Source organism: Lampetra fluviatilis, chromosome 56, assembly GCF_964198595.1.
Source record: "Lampetra fluviatilis chromosome 56, kcLamFluv1.1, whole genome shotgun sequence".
NCBI lineage: Eukaryota > Metazoa > Chordata > Hyperoartia > Petromyzontiformes > Petromyzontidae > Lampetra > Lampetra fluviatilis.
The window spans coordinates 8,988,377-9,009,935 of NC_136330.1; the positions used below are offsets into that span (position 1 = coordinate 8,988,377).

The window sequence follows — 21,559 nt, forward strand, 5'->3', positions numbered from 1 at the left end:
TGTTGGCGGTGGTGGCGGTGGTGGTGGCGGTGGTGGCGGTGTTGGTGCTACTGGCGGTGGTGGTTGTGGTGGCAGTGGTGGTGGTGTTGGCGGTGTTGGCGGTGTTGGTTGTGGTGGCGGTGTTGGCGGTGTTTGTGCTACTGGTGGTGTTGGTTGTGGTGGCGGTGTTGGCGGTGTTGGTGCTACTGGTGGTGGTGGCGGTGGTGGCGGTGGTGGCGGTGTTGGTGCTACTGGCGGTGGTGGCAGTGGTGGCGGTCTCACCGTAGGTGTGGCGCCGCCGCCGGCCCATGCGGTCCAGCTGGGAGGGGGTGCTCTTGGAGGGCCGCAGCTGGACCCTGGGGGGCCCCAGGTCCGGGAGGGGCGGGGGGCGCTTCTGAGGGGGGGGGGGGGGTGAGGAGGGGGGGGGGGGGGGGGGGTGTGAGGGGAGGGGCTGTCGCAGACACTGGCGTCCCAGGTGTGTCTGGTGCCTATTGGGTATCCCGGTTGTCTCAGGTGTGTCTCCTGTGTTTCTTAAGTGTCTTAGGTGTCCCCCCACCCGGGAGACACACGTGTGTCTCACGCCCCCCTCCCCCGCCAGGTGTCTCACGCGCGTCTCCACACCTGCTTATTCTGCTCGGTCCCAAGCCTCAGGATCCCCATGACGGAGAGGGGTCTCCTCCTCCTGCGAGGCGCCCCGTGTCTCGCCTGCGTCTCCGCCGTCTCCGCCGTCTCCCCCGTCGGCGTCTCCTCCGTTCTCGTCGCCGCCGTCGCCTCCGGCGCTTCGGTCGCCGCGCGCCGCCACGTCACCATGGAGACAGGGCGGGGTCCGCGAGAGGGGGGCGGCTGGCGGGGGCGCGGAGCCACCCCCCGGCAGTCGCCGTCCGTCGGGGCTCCCCCTTGGGCCGCCCCCTGGGGACCGCGGGATCTGGGCTCAGGGTCCTGGCAAGGACGGCGATGTGCAGGGTCAGGGGGGCGGGGGCAGGGGGGCGGGGGCAGGGGAGCGCGCGGGGCCAGTGCCGTGCGAGGGATGGAGGTGCTGGACCATTCCCCTTGCACGTCAAAGGGGGTGACGTGGCCGGTCTGCTGCGCGGGTCAACGCCGCGGTGGGGGGGGGGGGGTGGGGGAGCAGGGGCCAGCGGACTGGGGGCAGAGCACAGTGGCCACTTGCCCTTCCCCTACCTCTACTAGCCACTCGTACTCGCTCCAACCCTACCGTACTAGTCAAACACTAACCCTAACCCACTGCGGGGGCGATATGTTTACTCCCTCGCCTGGTACACAGGAGGTTGTGGGTTCGATCCTGACCCTGACGCCTGCTGCTGTATGTTTGGAGTTTGCGTGTTCTCCTCCTGATCGTGTGGATTTGTCTCCGGGTACTCCGGTTTCACATTCAGAAACATGCGCTTAGAGTATTTGGCAGCGATAAATATCCACAAGATAAGCCACTTTGCTGAGCTATCATTTGTGATAGCCAGGTCGCGTCTACAAAAGAGATACAAAGCTTAGTGGGCCTTACCTGGTAAGATAAAAATTGTTGTAGCTTTAAAATACTAACTATAACCCTACCCTCAAACACTCTCCCAACCCCTACCGACCCAGACACTAGCACTAGCTCTAACCCCACAGTCCGAGTCAAACACTGACCCTACTGACACAGCCACTAAGACTAACGTCCAATAGCGTGGGCCCTGTCACTACCCTACCTCTCTCCAAGCGGGTGACCAACCACTCGCACCGCTCTACCTGCTCGACCCCGAGCCAGAGGCGGCGTGAACTCCACATTCCCGTGGCGGGGCCTCACCTCGCGGCGCCGCTCCTCCCCCGCGTTGAGGCTCGTCTGGGACTGGCTGCTCACGCCGCTGTCTGCCGCCTCCTCGTCGCACGACCCTCCCGGCTCACCGGGGCCTTCGGGGGGCCCGGGGGGACCCGGGGGGGGGGGGCCCGCCCGGGGGGGGGGGGCCCGCGCGCCAGGGTCTGATGCAGGAGCTCTCCATCACACAGGGTCGAGTTGCATGTGGCCGGAACCGGAGGCTTAGGGCTGGTGGGCTGGAGAGGCACAAGAACACACACAGGGCCTTCACACACACACACACACAGGCCTTCACACACACACACACAGGCCTTCACACACACACAGGCCTTCACACACACACACACAGGCCTTCACACACACACACACACAGGCCTTCACACACACACACACAGGCCTTCACACACACACACAGGCCTTCACACACACACACACACAGGCCTTCACACACACACACACACAGGCCTTCACACACACACACACACAGGCCTTCACACACACACACACAGGCCTTCACACACACACAGGCCTTCACACACACACACACACAGGCCTTCACACACACACACACACAGGCCTTCACACACACACACACAGGCCTTCACACACACACACAGGCCTTCACACACACACACAGGCCTTCACACACACACACACACACAGGCCTTCACACACACACACAGGCCTTCACACACACACACACACAGGCCTTCACACACACGCACACACAGGCCTTCACACACACACACACACAGGCCTTCACACACACACACACAGGCCTTCACACACACACACAGGCCTTCACACACACACAGGCCTTCCACACCATCACACACACAGGCCTTCACACACACACACACACAGGCCTTCACACACATACACACACACAGGCCTTCACACACACACACACACAGGCCTTCACACACACACACACAGGCCTTCACACACACACACACACAGGCCTTCACACACACACACAGGCCTTCACACACACACAGGCCTTCACACACACACACACACAGGCCTTCACACACACACACACACAGGCCTTCACACACACACACACACAGGCCTTCACACACACACACAGGCCTTCACACACACACACAGGCCTTCACACACACACACACACAGGCCTTCACACACACACACACAGGCCTTCACACACACACACACAGGCCTTCACACACACACACAGGCCTTCACACACACACACAGGCCTTCACACACACACACACACAGGCCTTCACACACACACACACACAGGCCTTCACACACACACACACAGGCCTTCACACACACACACACAGGCCTTCACACACACACACACAGGCCTTCACACACACACACACACAGGCCTTCACACACACACACACACACACAGGCCTTCACACACACACACAGGCCTTCACACACACACACACAGGCCTTCACACACACACACACAGGCCTTCACACACACACACAGGCCTTCACACACACACACACACACAGGCCTTCACACACACACAAAGGCCTTCACACACACACACACACAGGCCTTCACACACACACACACAGGCCTTCACACACACACACAGGCCTTCACACACACACACACACAGGCCTTCACACACACACACACACACAGGCCTTCACACACACACACAGGCCTTCACACACACACACACAGGCCTTCACACACACACACAGGCCTTCACACACACACACAGGCCTTCACACACACACACACAAAGGCCTTCACACACACACACACACACACAGGCCTTCACACACACACACACACAGGCCTTCACACACACACACAGGCCTTCACACACACACACACAGGCCTTCACACACACACACAGCCCTTCACACACACACACACAGGCCTTCACACACACACACAGGCCTTCACACACACACACACACAGGCCTTCACACACACACACACACAGGCCTTCACACACACACACAGGCCTTCACACACACACACAGGCCTTCACACACACACACACACACACAGGCCTTCACACACACACACACACAGGCCTTCACACACACACACACAGGCCTTCACACACACACACAGGCCTTCACACACACACACAGGCCTTCACACACACACACACACAGGCCTTCACACACACACACACACACAGGCCTTCACACACACACACAGGCCTTCACACACACACACACAGGCCTTCACACACACACACACAGGCCTTCACACACACACACACAGGCCTTCACACACACACACACACAGGCCTTCACACACACACACACACACAGGCCTTCACACACACACAAAGGCCTTCACACACACACACACACAGGCCTTCACACACACACACACAGGCCTTCACACACACACAGGCCTTCACACACACACACACACAGGCCTTCACACACACACACACACACAGGCCTTCACACACACACACAGGCCTTCACACACACACACACAGGCCTTCACACACACACACAGGCCTTCACACACACACACAGGCCTTCACACACACACACACAAAGGCCTTCACACACACACACACAGGCCTTCACACACACACACACACAGGCCTTCACACACACACACAGGCCTTCACACACACACACACAGGCCTTCACACACACACACAGGCCTTCACACACACACACACACAGGCCTTCACACACACACACAGGCCTTCACACACACACACACCGCGGGGCCTTCACACACAACAATAACGACCGCCACTCGCCACTCGGTGGCTGTTACGTCACCACGCCGCTTGTGCCAGGCTGGGTGCACTTTGAGGCCACGTGAAGTGTCACAGCACAGACCCAGGTGCCATGGGTTGACTGAGATGACTGGCCGATACACCACCTGTGTCCCCTACTCTACGTATGTATGTATATTGAACTTCTTTCGCACCATACATAGCCAACCGTGCTCATCGGAGGTGTGGGGGAAGGACAACAACACTAAACACAAAAAACAAACTAAACACTGTGCCAACTCACTGCGTTTTAGCCTCCCGGCGCTTCGCTCGTTGTTGTGAGCGCCACTCCTCTGCCCCCCGCTGTTGCTGGAGGGCGACTGCCTCAAACTCCCCAGCAGCGTCCTTCACGAACTTCCTCCTCAAAAGAGGCCGTTCTTGACACCGCTGGGTACCGGTCTACGGCCAGTCCACTCAGCACAATATCCTCCTGTACCAAATCAGTCCATCTCTTCTTTAGCCCGTGTCGCACCCGGTCAGCCCCCTCTATCCAGCCAGACACAAGCTGCTTGGGCATGCGGTGACTGGGCATACAGGCTACACGACCCTGCCAATAAGCCTCGCCTGCTGGAGGAGCTCACTGGTGATGGGACTGTGTCCAGCCTCAATATTTCAAACCGGAGAAGATTTTCCTTTAAAGGGGGCCACGTTTCGCAAGCAGGGCCTTCACGCACACAGAACCTGCATGCACACACAGGGAATTCACACACACACACAGGCCCTTCACACACACACACACATTTGGGGCCTTGACACACGGAACCTTCACACCCACACACAGGGCCCTCACACCCACACACACACAGTGGGCGTGCACACACAGGCCCTTCACACACACAGTGGGCGTGCACACACACCCACAACAACAACAACAACCGCCATTCGCCATTAAGTGGCGGTGACGTCACCACGACGCTTGTGCCAGGCCAAGTGCACCTTCAGGCCACGTGAAGTGTCGAACGCCCGCTGGCAGGAGGTCACGGGGCAGACCCAGCAGGTGCCACTGATCGACTGACCGAGATGACCGAGAAGACTGGCTGATGCACCACCTTTGCCCCCTACTGTACCAACTTGCTGTGCTTTATCCACCCGGCGCTCCGCTCGTTGTTGTGAGCGTCGCTCCTCCGCCCTTCGTTGTTGTTGTAGGGCGACTGCCTCCAACTGCCCAGTAGCGTCCTTCACGAGCCTCCTCCACTGAGGCCGATCTTGACACCGCTGGTACCAGTCATCGGCAAGTCCACTCAGCTCCACGTCCTCCTGTACCACATCACTCCATCTCTTCTCTAGCCCGTGCCGCGCCCGTTTAGCCCCCTCGATCCGGCCGAACAAAAGCTGTTTAGGCATGCGGTGGCTGGGCATGCGGGCTACATGACCCAGCCAACGCAGCCTTGCCTGCCGGAGGAGCTCACCGATAGGACTTTGCCCAGATATTTCAAGGATTTGTGAGCTCCTCACACAATCCAGCCTGGTTAAACCCAGGATGGATCGTAGGCAGGCCAGCCTAAATGTTTCCAACCGGCGAAGATGCTCCATTAGGGGGGTCCACGTTTCGCAAGCGTAGAGAAGGGAGGGAATGACCGTGGCCGAGAAGACCTGAAGCTTCGTGTGGAGCGACAGACCAGTTAGCTTCCACACAGCGTTACGCAACCGATGAAAAGATATTGCCACTCGACTGATTCGGAGTGAGACCTCTGCTGTTAAACTGGAGCCGGTCATGAGCACACTGCCCAGATATGGGAAACTCTCCACTCTCTCCACAACTTCCCCATCACCGATTGGGAGTTGTGGGGGTGGAGTGTCCGATGGTACAAAATACCCAGGCAGGTGCTTAGTTTTGGTGGGGCTGATGGTAAGGCCCCATCTCTTAGTGGCACGCTCCAGTCTCAGCAGCAGCATCTCCAACTCCTCTTCTGAATGAGCAGCTATTACCAAATCATCGGCATACATAACGTGGTTGACCAATAGGGAGCCATCCCTTGATCGCACCCGGGCGTCGATCAGCCTCCCATTATATCTGTACCAAATGGAAATTCCCCCAGTACAGCTATTGAAGGCTTCACGAACTACGCAGTTGAAATAGATGTTAAATAATGTGGGAGCCAGAGGACATCCCTGTCGCACCCCAAGGTGTACAGGGAAAGGCTCCGACTCCCGGCCACGTAGTTTTACCCGGGCCTGCTCACCATCATGAAGGTCCTTAATGATCGTGAGCAGAGGGTCAGGGACTCCGAAAGCACGAAGAACAACCCATAGCCCAGGCCTATTGATGGTATCATAGGCCTTGACCAGGTCAATAAAGCAGAGATGTAGGTCTTGTTGGAATTCCCTACACCTCTGCTGTAGCAGACGGACAGAAAATATGGCATCTGTGCAGGACCGCCCTTTCCTGATACCGCATTGGGGTTCCGCAAGTCTCTCCTCAGCGTGCCTAGCAAGGCGATGTTGAATAATCCTTGCCAGGACCTTTCCCAGCACACTGAGTAGTGAGATGCCCCTGTAGTTGTTACAGTCTGTGCGGTCCCCCTTCTTAAAGAGGGGGACCACCAGGGCATCCTTCCAATCCTGCGGTACCCGTCCAGCGGTTCAGACTGTTGTTATGATGTCATATCAGCATTTCGCTTGGGAGATCATCTCTGCCCGGTGCCTTTCCTGGTCTCAGACTCCGGATCGCCTTAAGTACTTCCTCAACAGATGGCACCTCAGCCAGCCACTCACAGGGGGTGACCTCTTCCAATATTTGAGGCACGGCAGCCTCAGCAGGGTTATCCCCACTTTGTGCCATGATATTTTCCTGGCTGAGAGATTTTCCCTCCCCCAGGACCTCACAGAAATGCTCAGCAAATCTGCAAACCTGTTCCTGGGGGTCGGAGATTGGATCACCGTTTTTTCCTCTAATGATGGTAATAGGTGTGGCGCTGCAGGTTACTTTTTTGATGGACTTAAATAGTGATTTGTGATCGCGGGCCACTGAGGCAGACTCCATCTCCTCAGCAACCCGCGACCACCACCCATCCTTGCAGCGCTTTACGGCTCTCCGAACCTCCGAGCGAAGGCTGCGGTAAACCTCCTCATTCTCCGACGTGGGATGCTGTAGCCGATGAGAGTGGGCCTGTCGCTTTTTCTCAATTAACCTGAACACCTCCTCCGTCAGCCAGGGTTTCTGGGGAGGTCTGGACCGCGTACCCAAAGCAGCCATTGCAGCTGCATGAGTCACAGTCTTAAACCTCACCCATTTACCCTCGACATCAGGTGGAGTGGGGGACGATGCCAACCCCAGCTGCAAGTGATGATGAAATTCTCGCTTGCAACTTTCATCAGCTAACTGAGACCAGGCCACTTTTGGTTGGAATGGGGTCCTGGGTGTACACCCACCACCGGAGTGGAAGAATGGCAGGCGCATCTTACAGATGACTAGTCGATGGTCAGAGGGCAGATCAGCTCCACGGTAGGTCCTGGTGTCAAGGACATGGGCTCGCATCCGCTGATCCGTCACTATGTAGTCCAGCAGATGTTCTTGCTTGGACCCGGCATGCATCCATGATGTTGTGTGGATGCGCCGATGCCGGAAGAGCGTGTTGGTAATTACAAGCCCATTGGCTGCACAAAAATCTAGCAGCCTCCTACCGTTGTTATTGAGCTGATCTGGCCCATGCCTTCCAATCACTCCAGACCAGGTGCCAGCATCATGACCAACTTGGACATTAAAGTCACCCAACAAGATGACTCTGTCCCGAGTGACCACTTTAGCCAGCACCTGTGACAGGAGGTCATAGAAGGCATCTGACTCATCGGCATTGCCTGCATCCCTCCACGGATGTTCGTCTTCGGTGGGGGCATAAGTAACCACGACCACCACTCCTTGCCTCCGGTTGATGGGAAGGCGAGCCCAAAGTATCCTGGGGCTTACAGCTTCCCACACCTCACCGCCACGCTCCCACGCCCCCTTCATTCTTTTGTTCAGAAGAAGAGCCACACCCTGTTGTTTGGCAGTCTCCTGCCCTGAGTGGAGGACTGTCCACCCCTCATGGTGGCAGGAGCCAGAACTGGTCCACTGGACCTCCTGAATGCCACAGAGATCCAGGCGGTACCGGTCCAGCTCCCGACAAAGGAGTGGCAGCCTCTCCTCCGCAGTGAGCGTTCGAACATTCCACGTGGCCATCCGCAATGGTTTTTCGTTGTTTCTGGAGGAGCCCCGAGGGTGAAGATTCAATCTGCTGGCTCCGCCATATGGGGTTTGGCCAGGAGACGTCATAAAAGCCTCACCCCCCGGGGCCTCCGGCACAAGCTTATTTGTTACAGCTTTTTGTTTATATCGTAGTTTAGTGGTAGTTAATTGAAGGTGGAGGGGTTACCAGCCCCTCGCACCCGTCCAGAGCCCCCGTTTAGCCACTGTGGTGGTCACACACCCACACACAGGTCTTCACACACATAACCTTCACACACCCATACACACAGGCCCTTCACACACACACACACAGGGCCCTCACACACACCCACACACAGTGGGCGTGCACACACACCCACACACAGGTCTTCACACACATAACCTTCACACACCCACACACACAGGCCCTTCACACACATACAGGGCCCTCACACACACCCACACACAGTGGGTGTGCACTCCCCCTCCCCTCTGCTTACCTTGTGCGGGGCCTCCACGGGTCGCTCCGCATCTTCCCGTGCCACGCTCAGCCCCCCATCGGGGTGTCCCGCGGGGGCATCCAGGGCTCCCGCGGGGGTCTCCAGGGGCCCCTCGGGGACCGCCAGCGGTGCCCCGCGGAGTCCCGGGGCCCCGCAGGGGTCGGCGTCTTCGTCGGCCACCTCAGCCGGGCTTTCGGCACGAGGTCTCCCCCCTCCGAGGGGGTCCGCGAGCCCGGACCCTTGCTTCCGAGGACCCCCTGGGCGAGAGGCCCCTGCGGTGGCTTCTTCGCCGGGGACCCCGGCGGGCCACTCCCCTTGGGATCCCCGGAGGGGTCTGGCCGGGGCCTCCACGGACGCGGCAACGCCGGGGCCGACACCGGAAGGCGAGGGGGGCTCCCCCTCGGGGGCAGGGGGCCCACGCGGAGAGGAGGGATCAGAGAGGGGGTCCTCGGGGGAGCCGTCGGACCGAGCGAGTCGGGACGACGGGGAGGGGTCCCCAGGGGGAGGGGGGGGCGCTGGGCGGCTCCAGAGAGACGTGGGACCCGGGGGCGTGGGCAGGGGCAGGTGACCGTTCAAGTTCATCATTAGGAGCAAGGCTGGGGGCATGGATAGAGGTCGGGGAAGGTGTGAGGTCAGCGGCTGAGCTAGGGTCAAGGCTGTGGGCAGGGCTGAGGCCAGGGGTTGAGTGAGGGGGCTGTGGGGTCAGGGCAGCGCACGACCCCTGTGTGTGGAGGGTCAGCTGGGTGGGATCCGGCGAGGCTGTAGATACATGTGGGTGTGTATGTGGTTGTGCGTGCGTGTGTGGGTGTGTTCGTGTTGATGTCTCTGGTTGTGCTGATAGCTGTGGTTGTATGTGCAGTTGTGGTGTTGTGTGTGGTTGTGAGTGTGGGTGTGTTGGAGTTTCTGTTTGGTGTGGAGTGTGTGGTTGCGTGTGTGGTTGCAGGAGTGGTTGTGTGTGCGGCTGTGTGTATGGTTGTGTTTTACTATACGACTCTGTTTGAGGCTGTGGGTGTAGTGGTGATTGTGGGCATGTCTGTGATTGTGTGGAGATGTCTGGCTCTGTTTGAGTGTGTGTTTGTTTGCAAGGCTGTGCAGGAGAGGACATCTGTGTGTGTGCTTGTTGTGCGGGTGGTTGTGCAGGTATGTGTGGTTGTAGTTGTGGAACGGGTGATGTCTGTGAGTGTGTTTGTCTTGTGTGTGATTGTGTTAACGTGTGTATGTGTGGTTCTGTTGGCATGTGTGGTGCTGCTCGTGCCTGTAGCTGCGTTGGTGTGATTTGGCTTACATGCGGTTGTGGTTGTGTAGCAGTTGAGGTCAGCGCGTGTGTGTGTGGCTGTGTGTGTGGTGGTGGTATCGGTATGCACGATTGTGTTGGTCTGTCTGTCTTTGGTTGTAGTTGCTTTGATGTGTGTAGTTGTGTTGAAGTGTGTGGCTGTGTGTGTGGCTGTGTGTGTGGCTGTGCGTGTGGCTGTGTGTGTGGCTGTGTGTGCGGTTGTGCGCTAACCGTTTGTGCTAGAGGCAGGACTGCTGCAGTACCACTATCAGCAGCAGAGTGATCATCACCTGCAGCAGTGCCTGTAGCTGTAGCAGCAGTGCCTGTAGCTGTAGCAGCCGTAACAGCTGTAGCCGCATCAGTGCGAGTGGCAGTGATTGTCGTTGGTGATGGTGGTGTCGGGGGCGACTCGCTGAGCGGGGCGAGCGGGCCCTGAGGGGGGTGGACGAGGAAAGGGGCACAGGGGCACACGGGGGGCTCGTGCGAGCGAGGGGGCCCAGGGAGGTGGAGGGGGGGGCTCGGCGAGACTCCGCCGCGAGCCCCGTGACCCCCGCGGGACCGCGGCTCCCTCAGCGCCGCCGTGCTCCTCGCGGTCCCCTCGGTCCCCTCGGTCCCCTGGGTCACCGCGACCCCCCGGCTCTCGTCGGTCCCTCCCCCGTCGAAAAGGGTCCCCGGGGGCCCCGACACCCTCCAGGAGGCCCGGCTCGAGTAGTCGCCGTGCACGTCCCTCTCACGGGCCCCGCGCGGCCGCAACTCCGCGGCCCCTTCTCCCTCCCCGCCCGGGGGTCCCGGGACTCCCTCCTTCGGGGCCCGCGCTCCCCTCCGGAAGAACGCACGGGCCCTCTGCGCCGAACGGGCCCCGCCGCCGCCATGGGGGAGGGCCCCCACAGCGTCCGTGCTCTGACTGCGGCGGTACGGGGCGGCGCGGGGCGACGGTCGGGCTCCCCCCTCCTCCTCCTCCCTCTCCCCGGGGCCCAGCGGAGGCCTCAGGGGGCACGCGCGGCGTACGCTTTGGGAGCGCTGGACGCCCCTCCCCAGCTCCTCCTCGTTATCCTCCTCGTTACCCTCGTCGTTACCCTCGTCGTTACCCTCGTCGCCGCCGTCATCGCCGCCCCCTTTGGGAGGCCCCGCGGCCCCCGGACTCGCCTCCCCGCCGACGACCGGGGAGCGCTTCCTCGGTGACGTGAAGAGGGCCCATGGCCAGCCCCCCACCACGCCCTTACCGGGGGACCACGACGACGAGGTGGAGGACGACGAGGTGGAGGTGGAGGAGGCGGCGGCGGCGGAGGGGTGCGGGTCGCGACGTCGCCCCCCGCTCTCGGAGCGGAACAGCCGCATGGAGGGCGGGTCGGGGGGCCCGGGAGGAGCGGCGGGGGTGGCGGCCGAAGGAGGAGGCCCAGGCCCCTTGAGCCCCGGGGCTCCCGGGGTCCCCTTGAGGCTCTCGGGGTTCGCGGGGGCTCTCAGCTCCGCGCCGACTCCGCCGCTACCGTCCCCATCGTCACGTTGAGAGGCCTCGAGAGCCTGAGGCAGGGCGGCACACACGTGGTTAGAGGGTGGAGGGGCGATGGCACACTCTGGGCGCTGCCTTCACGGGAGCGAAACTGATGGCCCAAGGGCCCACGAGGCTGCACGCACGAATCCTCGCAGCAGCGGCGGATTTTGGCTCAGCCATCGAACAAGACGGACGGCCACTGCATCGCCCGCTTTCAGGTGCGCTTCTGCGGCCGTCTGGAACGCGCTCCCTTCCGATATTCGGAAGCCACTGGCAGCTCCGCACTTTTAAATCATCATCTAGCTTGACAAACTCATTTCTTTAGAACTGCTCTTTGTGTTCAGTTTGTTGTCCTTCCCCCACACCCACGATTAGCACAGTTGGCTACGTACGGTGCAAAAGAAGTTCAACCTACAGACATATGGGGGCGCACGCACGGGGGCGAGCCCCAATGTGAATCTCCCTGCAGTCATCACCATCATCACTGTCATCGTCACCATCATCGCTGTCAACATCGTCACCATTTTCACCATAGTCACCATCTTCCCCATAATCACCTTCACCATCACTGTCATCATCATCATCATCACCATGAACACCATAATCACTGTCACCATCAATCACCATCATCACTGTCACCATCGTCACTGTCATCATCGTTACCATCATCACCGTCACCATCTTCACCATAATCACCGTCATCATAATCACCGTCATCATCATCACTGTTATCATCATTGTCATCATCATCTTCATCATAATCACCGTCATCATCATCACTGTTATCATCATTGTCATCATCATCTTCATCATAATCACCGTCATCATCATCACTGTTATCATCATTGTCATCATCACCGTCATCATAATCACCGTCATCATCATCACTGTTATCATCATTGTCATCATCTTCATCATAATCACCGTCATCATCATCACTGTTATCATCATTGTCATCATCTTCATCATAATCACCGTCATCATCATCACTGTTATCATCATTGTCATCATCTTCATCATAATCACCGTCATCATCATCACTGTTATCATCATTGTCATCATCATCTTCATCATAATCACCCGTCATCATCATCACTGTTATCATCATTGTCATCATCATCATTGTCCTCATCATCTTCACCATAATCACCGTCATCATCACTGTTATCATCATTGTCATTATCATCATTGTCATCATCATCTTCACCATAACCACCGTCACCATCATCACCATCACGTGCAGGGTGCTCACTTCTATGCCTCAGCAACTCAAAGCGCCTTCCAAGACCCCTCGCCAACCCCAGCAGGCCCTGTGAAGCACACGGGCCTGCTGGGCATCGCTCTGATGCCAGTAGGGGGCGATGCTGCTGCGTGCTCACAGCTGAGTCATTTCCGCCCAGGTCCAACTTCTCTGAACCACGCACTGTGCCCCTGTAATCATCGTCGTCGTCGCGAGTGTCCAACAGATTCGTGGCCACCTGCCCTCAATCCCACGTGTGCAGTTTGGCGAATCGTGAAGGCGCAGTCCCTGCAACTGCCCGCTCTCGCCACCGCTCGTGCAAGTGCTTTCACGGTGGCTACGAGGTGTTCACTACCTCGCCCGGTATGCAGAAGGTCGTGGGTTCGATTCCGACCCCTGACGCCTGCTGCTGTAGATTTGGAGTTGGCACGTTCTCCCCCTGGTCGCGTGGATATTGCTCCGGGTGGCCCGGGTTTTCCCTCCACATTTTAGAAACACGCGTTTAGAGTATTTGGCTGCTACTATAAATGTACACGTAGTAAGCCACTTCGTTGGGCTATCACTTGTGGCCAGGTCGCTTCTGAATAAGTAATATTTAAAAACACGTTTTAATGAAATGTACCGTATGAGTAATGGCAGAACTCCACGACTCCAGGAAGTGGCCCCGAAGCTTCCATAACGTAAGGGGCCGTGGTGACTTACAGCCAACGTCAGTTGAGCGTGGACACTTAGACCCAAGCCGAAACGTAACATATAAAAATGAATGTTTAAAAATACTTTTTTAAATATAGAATATATTGTCTTCAGTATGACATAAGTATACGAAGTTTGCAGTCGATACCACACTGGGAAATGGGTTAAAATTGAGTTACAAGATTTGAGGATACGACAACAACAACAACAGACAGAGAGAGTTACATAAAAGCGTGTAAAAGAAGAGCTGTATAGCTCAGTGAGCCTTAACTGGTCAAATAAAAAGATAGTTTAGAGTTAGTTAGTAGGGGGACCTCTGGGGAGCCTGATGATGCTGACCATGATGACGGGCGAAACGTCGGACTACCCAGTTGTTAATGTTGTGCTGTGGTGCGGATCGCTCGTGCACACCGCACCAAGGCTGCTACTGCCACTGCTGCTGAGCCGGTAATGAATTGGCCGCCTGTGTTCATCACGTGGCAACTTTATGAATGGGCCGCATCGGGTGGAGGAGGGTTGACGACACACACACAACACCAATTTAAGAGTTCGCCACTACCGTGTGTGTGCGTGGTCCACTCATCGACAATGGCTACACTTCTAGGAAGGGGTGGGCGTTAGTTACCCACACTGTGCCCCACCACGCGAGACCTGCCGCCGGTCGGCTAGCCGCGGTGAACCCGTCTGTACAGTTGTGATGAACCCGTATGTACAGTTGTGATGAACCCGTCTGTACAGTTGTGATGAATCCGTGTCTACAGCCGCGGTGAACCCTGCGACCTCTGGATGGGGGAAGTCCAGCGAGCAGTAGTCACCATCATCATCATCATCAACGCGGCGCCTGGACTTTGGTCCACACGCAGCGACACCGCACACAGCAGTCGCTGACAGGCCCGGCTGGGGAGGAAGGGGGATTGTTCCCACGGATAATCCTGGACCCCCACGGCTCCCCACGGCTCCCCACGGCTCCCGCTCCTCCCCACGCGCCCACGGCGAGGGAGCCGCGTCTGCATCTCGCGCGCGGCTCTCTTGAGCGACCGGGCCGTGTCTGACGCCAAACCCACACCGCTCTCTCCTCCTGCTGCACTTTAGCCTCCTGCAGCAGGGCGCCCTGCAGATGGATTACCGTGGCACACTCGCTGACACGCTGAACCCCGTGACATGTATCACACACACCGACACAACAACAACAACCGCCATTCGCCACTAAGTGGCGGTGACGTCACCACGACGCTTGTGCCAGGCCATGTGCACCTTGAGGCCACGTGAAGTGTCGAACGCCCGCTGGCAAGAGGTCACGGGGCAGACCCAGGTGCCACAGGTCGACTGACTGAGACGACTGGCTGATGCACCACCTGTGCCCCCTACTGTGCCAACTTGCTGTGCTTTAGCCACCCGGCGCTCCGCTCGTTGTTGTGAGCGTCGCTCCTCCGCCCTCCGTTGTTGTTGGAGGGCGACTGCCTCCAACTGCCCAGTAGCGTCCTTCACGAGCCTCTTTCAGGGGCTGATCTTGATACCGCTAGTACCAGTCATCGGCAAGTCCACTCAGCTCCACATCCTCCTGTACCACATCACTCCGTGTCACGCCCATTTAGCCCCCTCTATCCGGCCAAACAAAAGCTGTTTCGACATGCGGTGAGTGGGCATGTGGGCCACATGACCCAGCCAATGCAGCCTTGCCTGCCGGAAGAGCTCACCGATGGGACTTTGCCCAGATCTTTCAAGGATTTATGAGCTCCTCACACAATCCAGCCTGGTTAAACCCAGGATGGATCATAGGCAGGCCAGCCTAAATGTTTCCAATCGGCGAAGATGCTCCATTAAGGGGTCCACGTTTCGCAAGCGTAGGGAAGGGAGGGAATGACCGTGGCTGAGAAGACTTGAAGCTTCGTGCGGAGCAACTGATTCTGAGTGAGACCTCTGCTGTCAAACCGGAGCCGGTCATGAGCACACTGCCCAGGTATGGGAAACTCTCCACTCTCTCCACAACTGCCCCATCACCGATTGTGAGTTGTGGGGGTGGAGTGCCCGATGGTACAAAATACCCAGGCAGGTGTTTAGTTTTGGTGGGGCTGATGGTAAGGCCCCACCTCTTAGTGTTACGCTCCAGTTTCAGCAGCAGCAACTCCAACTCCTCCTCTGAATGAGCGGCATTTACCAAATCATCGGCATACATAACGTGGTTGACCAATAGAGAGCCAACCCTTGACCGCACCCGGGCATCGATCAGCCTCCCATTGTATTTGTACCAGATGGAAATTCTTTTGGTACAGCCATCAAAGGCTTAACGAACTACGTAGTCAAAAAAGATGTTAAATAATATCGGAGCCAGAGGACATCCCTGTCGCATCCCAAGGTAAACAGGGAATGGCTCCGACTCCCAGCCACGTAGTTTTACCCGGGCCCGCTCACCATCATGAAGGTTTTTAATGATCGTGAGCAGAGGGTCAGGGACTCCGAAAGCACGAAGAACAACCCAGAACCCAGGCCTACTGATGGTATCATAGGCCTTGACCAGGTCAATAAAGCAGAGATGTAGGTCTTGTTGGAATTCCCTACACCTCTGCTGTAGCAAACGGACAGAAAATATGGCGTCTGTGTAGGACCGCCCCTTCCTGAAACCGCATTGGGGCTCCGCAAGCCTCTCCTGAGCATGCCTGGCAAGGCGATGTCGAATAATCCTTGCCAGGACCTTTCCTGACACACACACTGACACACAGAACCCCCTGACACGTGTCACACACACTGAACGCGTGGCACGTGTCACACACACTGAACGCGTGGCACGTGTCACACACACTGAACGCGTGGCACGTGTCACACACACTGAACGCGTGGCACGTGTCACACACACTAACACACAAAGACAAAGATCCCCCCGTGTAGCCTTAACGCACAAGGTACTAATGTAAAGGCTGAGTCGACCGAAGGGAAGCTCAGGACTGGTTCAATATTGGTCACCGGTGTTGGCCGTGAGCGGTAGTCGAACTCGGGTCGCCGCAATCGAAGCGCAGCGCGACAATCGTTGCGCCACCGCTCCCCACACCGACACACAAACCGACGACAAAGATCCCTCGTATAGCCCTCACATGCTGTTGGGGCAAGTGCTGTTGGCGAGCACCTATGAAGGCCGACACACACACACACTGACACACACAGAACCCTTGACACGTGCGCGCGTGTGCCACGCCTGGGAGTCGCTACGACCTTGCGTGAAAAGCACCGCGCGCCCATCCCTCGTGACTCAGCGAGTCCGCGAGCTCCTCTCGTTTACGTGAACATCGGTGGCACCGAGCCAGAAGTGGTGACACTTCCACGTCAGTGAAGAGGGGCACGGGGGCAAGGGCTGTCGATTGGCGAGCGCCGATTGAGGTCCCGGCACAGAGGCAGATAGAGACGCGAGGACTGGGTGGGTTGGGCGAGGATTAATTGGGGGTCTGAGCCCCAGATAATCACCCTCTCATAATCGCATGGCCGCAGCGAGGATAATGACTAGAGGGGACGAGTTGGGGGGTTGCGAGGGGGAGGGGGGCTTAATTAGCCACGTGACTCCCACACCCCCTCGAGCCCCCTCCCTCCGAATCTATTTGAGGAACGAAGACGAATGGGGCAGTCTGTGAGCTACACGCGTGCAGACAAAGGTCCCCCGTATAGCCCCCATCAGGGCCGTTGTGGGGCAAGTTCTGTTAGTGAGTACTACAGCAGCGCCTATTGAAGGGGTGACGTTACTTAGCAACTACACCCGCCCGCTTTAGTCTCCCCCAATGGTGATGTTTTGCCACGCACAGCACACCGGGCACTCATTTGAGGCTGAGTCGACTCAGGGGAAGCCCAGGACCAGCTCAGGTAATATGCCCCTGATGTGGCCCATAGGTGGGAATCGAACCTGGGTAGCCAGATTCGTAGCATAGTGCGCTAACTACTGCGCCACCGCTCCCCAAGTACACACCGACAAACACCCTGGTGACACGCACATTAACACCCACAATCACACACCTCCACACGAACCACCACCCACGAAAACCCGCACACTAACACCCACACACTAACACCCACACACTAACACCCACAATCGCACAGCTACACATGAACCACCACCCACGAACACCCACACACTAACACCCACACACTAACATCCATCCATGAACACCCACACACTAACATCCACACACTAACATCCGCCCACTAACACCCACACACTAACACCCAGACACTAACACCCACACACTAACACCCGCACACTAACACGCGCCCACTAATACCCAGACACTAACACCCACACACTAACACCCGCACACTAACACCCGCACACTAACACCCGCACACTAACACCCGCACACTAACACCCGCACACTAACACCCGCACACTAACACCCGCACACTAACACCCGCACACTAACACCCGCACACTAACACCCGCACACTAACACCCGCACACTAACACCCGCACACTAACACCCGCACACTAACACCCGCACACTAACACCCGCACACTAACACCCGCACACTAACACCCAGACACTAACACCCGCACACTAACACCCAGACACTAACACCCAGACACTAACACCCACACACTAACACCCGCACACTAACACCCACACACTAACACCCGCACACTAACACCCACACACTAACACCCGCACACTAACACCCACACACTAACACCCGCACACTAACACCCGCACACTAACACCCGCACACTAACACCCGCACACTAACACCCGCACACTAACACCCGCACACTAACACCCGCACACTAACACCCACACACTAACACCCACACACTAACACCCGCACACTAACACCCACACACTAACACCCACACACTAACACCCGCACACTAACACCTGCCCCGTGTGGGGCTCGGGGTTCTTCGTGTTGCTGGTGATGAAGATCCACGTCGGGTTGAAGAAGCCTCGAGCCACGTGGTCTGGGACCCAGCACGTGGTCTGGGACCCAGCTCGTGGTCCGGGCCGGGATAGTGTGACCGTGTCTAGTTCTGCCGAAGCGTGGCGAGATGGGCGTTCAACACCCGTGAGTACCAGGGACGTGCGGTCAGGGGAGGCAGGGGAGGCAGAGCCTCACCTGTCATACTCCAATGAAAATAGCTGTTACGAAAAGTAAAAATAAAAATTAAGATTGTTCCACTGATCTGTGTTATAAATGTCATTTCTGTACGATTCCGATCATTTTTATCGTCAAAATGGCCAACTTTGCGGAGCTCCGCTGCAAATACAGGAAGAGACGAGAGGTGAGGAAGCGACGAGCTCAGCCTCCCCTCTGATTGCGCAACCCCTCAGTAACTGGATGGAGCGCGGGCAATAAGCGCGTGCCTGTTACTATCTCAGTGTGTCACCAATGTAATGTTTGTAGACCCCTCCATTTCATATCCTCGCCTTGCATACGTCAGGTAAATTATTTCACGTGTGTGTATAAAGATATTTAGGCTTGCTGGTCTCGTCATGAAGCTGCAATGAAAAAGCACCAGGGGAGGCAGCTATCACATCTGCCTCACTGGGGGGGGGGGGGGCGTGTCTAACACGCCCCCCCCCCCCCCCTCAGTGTCTGAATGTGGCTCTCACACGAGCCAGTGCCTCCCCAGCCATTGACCTCACCAGAGTGTAGATTACATGATGTTGTGTTGGTGTGAATAAAGGTGTTGCTCCCAAGATGACGTCTGCGACTCCGTTGGACTCACTACAGATGCACCACCACCAGTTTTGTAGCGCAGCACGCAAACCGCTACACTATCTCTCCCTCCGCACACATACACACACGTACACACACATACACACACATACACACACATACACACACGTACACACACATACACACACGTACACACACGTACACACACGTACACACACGTACACACACGTACACACACATACACACACGTACACACACATACACACACGTACACACATACACACACGTACACACACATACACACACATACACACACGTACACACACATACACACACGTACACACACGTACACACACGTACACACACATACACACACACACACACGTACACACACGTACACACACGTACACACACATACACACACATACACACACGTACACACACATACACACACGTACACACACGTACACACATACACACACATACACACACGTACACACAGGCGTACGAACACACACATACACACACGTACACACACATACATACACACACGTACACACACATACACACACATACACACACGTACACACACATACACACAGGCGTACGAACACACACGCGGAAGAAACAATGACACACACGCACGCAGCCGTGCTTTATTTAGCCAGGTGAAGTCCCCCAGCCAAAGGACAATAATAATGGAGAGGTCCTTTATTTATCCTGGAAAGTCTCACACTCCCCCACGCGCGCACACACACACCCACTCACTCACGCTCACCCGCAAAAAACAAAGACAAAGATTCCCCATATAGCCTGAACGGACTGTTGGGGCAAGTGCTTATGAAGGCCGGCACGACACATAAGGGGGTGGTTGCCAAACCCCACTCCCGGCCGCCTTTGTCTCCCTAGTGGTGATATTTACACACCGCACCAGGTACTCGCTTGAGGCTGAGTCGACCTAGGGGAGGCCCAAGACCGGTTTAAATAATCGTCACTGGTGTTGGCCATGAGCGGGAATCGAACCCAGGTCGCCAGGTTCGTAGCGCAGCGCGCTAAACACGACACTACCGCTCCCCACGCACAAACACACCCACCCACGCACACACCCACACACCCACGAACACACAACAACCACCGCCATTCGCCACTAAGTGGCGGCGACGTCACCACGACGCTTGTGCCAGGCCATGTGCACCTTGAGGCCACGTGAAGTGTCGAACGCCCGCTGGCAGGAGGTCACGGGGCAGACCCAGGTGCCACAGGTCGACTGACTGAGATGACTGCCTGATGCACCACCTGTGCCCCCTACTGTACCAACTTGCTGTGCTTTAGCCACCCGGCGCTCCGCTGTTGCTGGAGGGCGACTGCCTCCAACTGCCCAGTAGCAGCCTCCTCATCCTCCCCCATTGAGGCCGATCTTTATACCACTGGTTCCGGTCATCGGGCAGTCCACTCAGCTCCACATCCTCCTCCTGTACTGCACTCCCCAGCCCTGGCCTGACACCACAAATGGAGCTCTGAAAACCTCTCCTCAACGTGTTGCCTGGCTAGCCAATGGTAAATAGTCCTTGCCAAGAACTTTCCCGGCACACTGAGGTCACACACTCATGCACGTGTACACGTGTATATATCCATAAATGCCCACGCTTACACACGTGCCCTAACATGCTCACACACACAAACACACCCACACATACCCACGCGAACAACAACAGCCGACATTCGCCACTAAGTGGCAGATGTCACCATGACGCTTTTTCCAGGCTAGGTGCTATTTGAGGCCACGTGAAGTGTGTAAGGCTCGCTATTGGCAGGTCACGGGACAGACCCAGGTACCATGGGTTGTATGTATATCGGTTGAACTTCTTTCGCACCGTACGTGGCCAACCGTGCTGATGGGAGGTGCTGGTTGACTGAGATGATTGGGAGAGGCACCAGCTGTGCTCCCCAACTCCCTGCGTTTTAGCCGCCCAGAGCGCTGCTGCTCTGCCCTCCGTTGTTACTGGATGGCAACTGCCTCCTATTG

At 57.1% G+C, this 21,559-nt stretch overlaps 1 protein-coding gene across 1 annotated transcript in view; it reads right to left on the reverse strand.

The window, feature by feature from the left end:
- The window catches only part of LOC144950145 (uncharacterized), a 52,749-nt gene extending 42,984 nt beyond the window's left edge, over positions 1–9,765 (reverse strand). The window contains exons 1-5 of the mRNA XM_078880206.1: positions 9,184–9,765; positions 5,214–5,220; positions 1,781–1,953; positions 601–918; positions 262–373 (exon numbers count right to left, since the gene is read on the reverse strand). Coding sequence (XP_078736332.1) covers positions 262–373; positions 601–918; positions 1,781–1,953; positions 5,214–5,220; positions 9,184–9,765 — 1,192 coding nt within the window. The remainder of the gene's footprint in view (positions 1–261; positions 374–600; positions 919–1,780; positions 1,954–5,213; positions 5,221–9,183) is intronic.
- Positions 9,766–21,559: the final 11,794 nt, after the last annotated feature.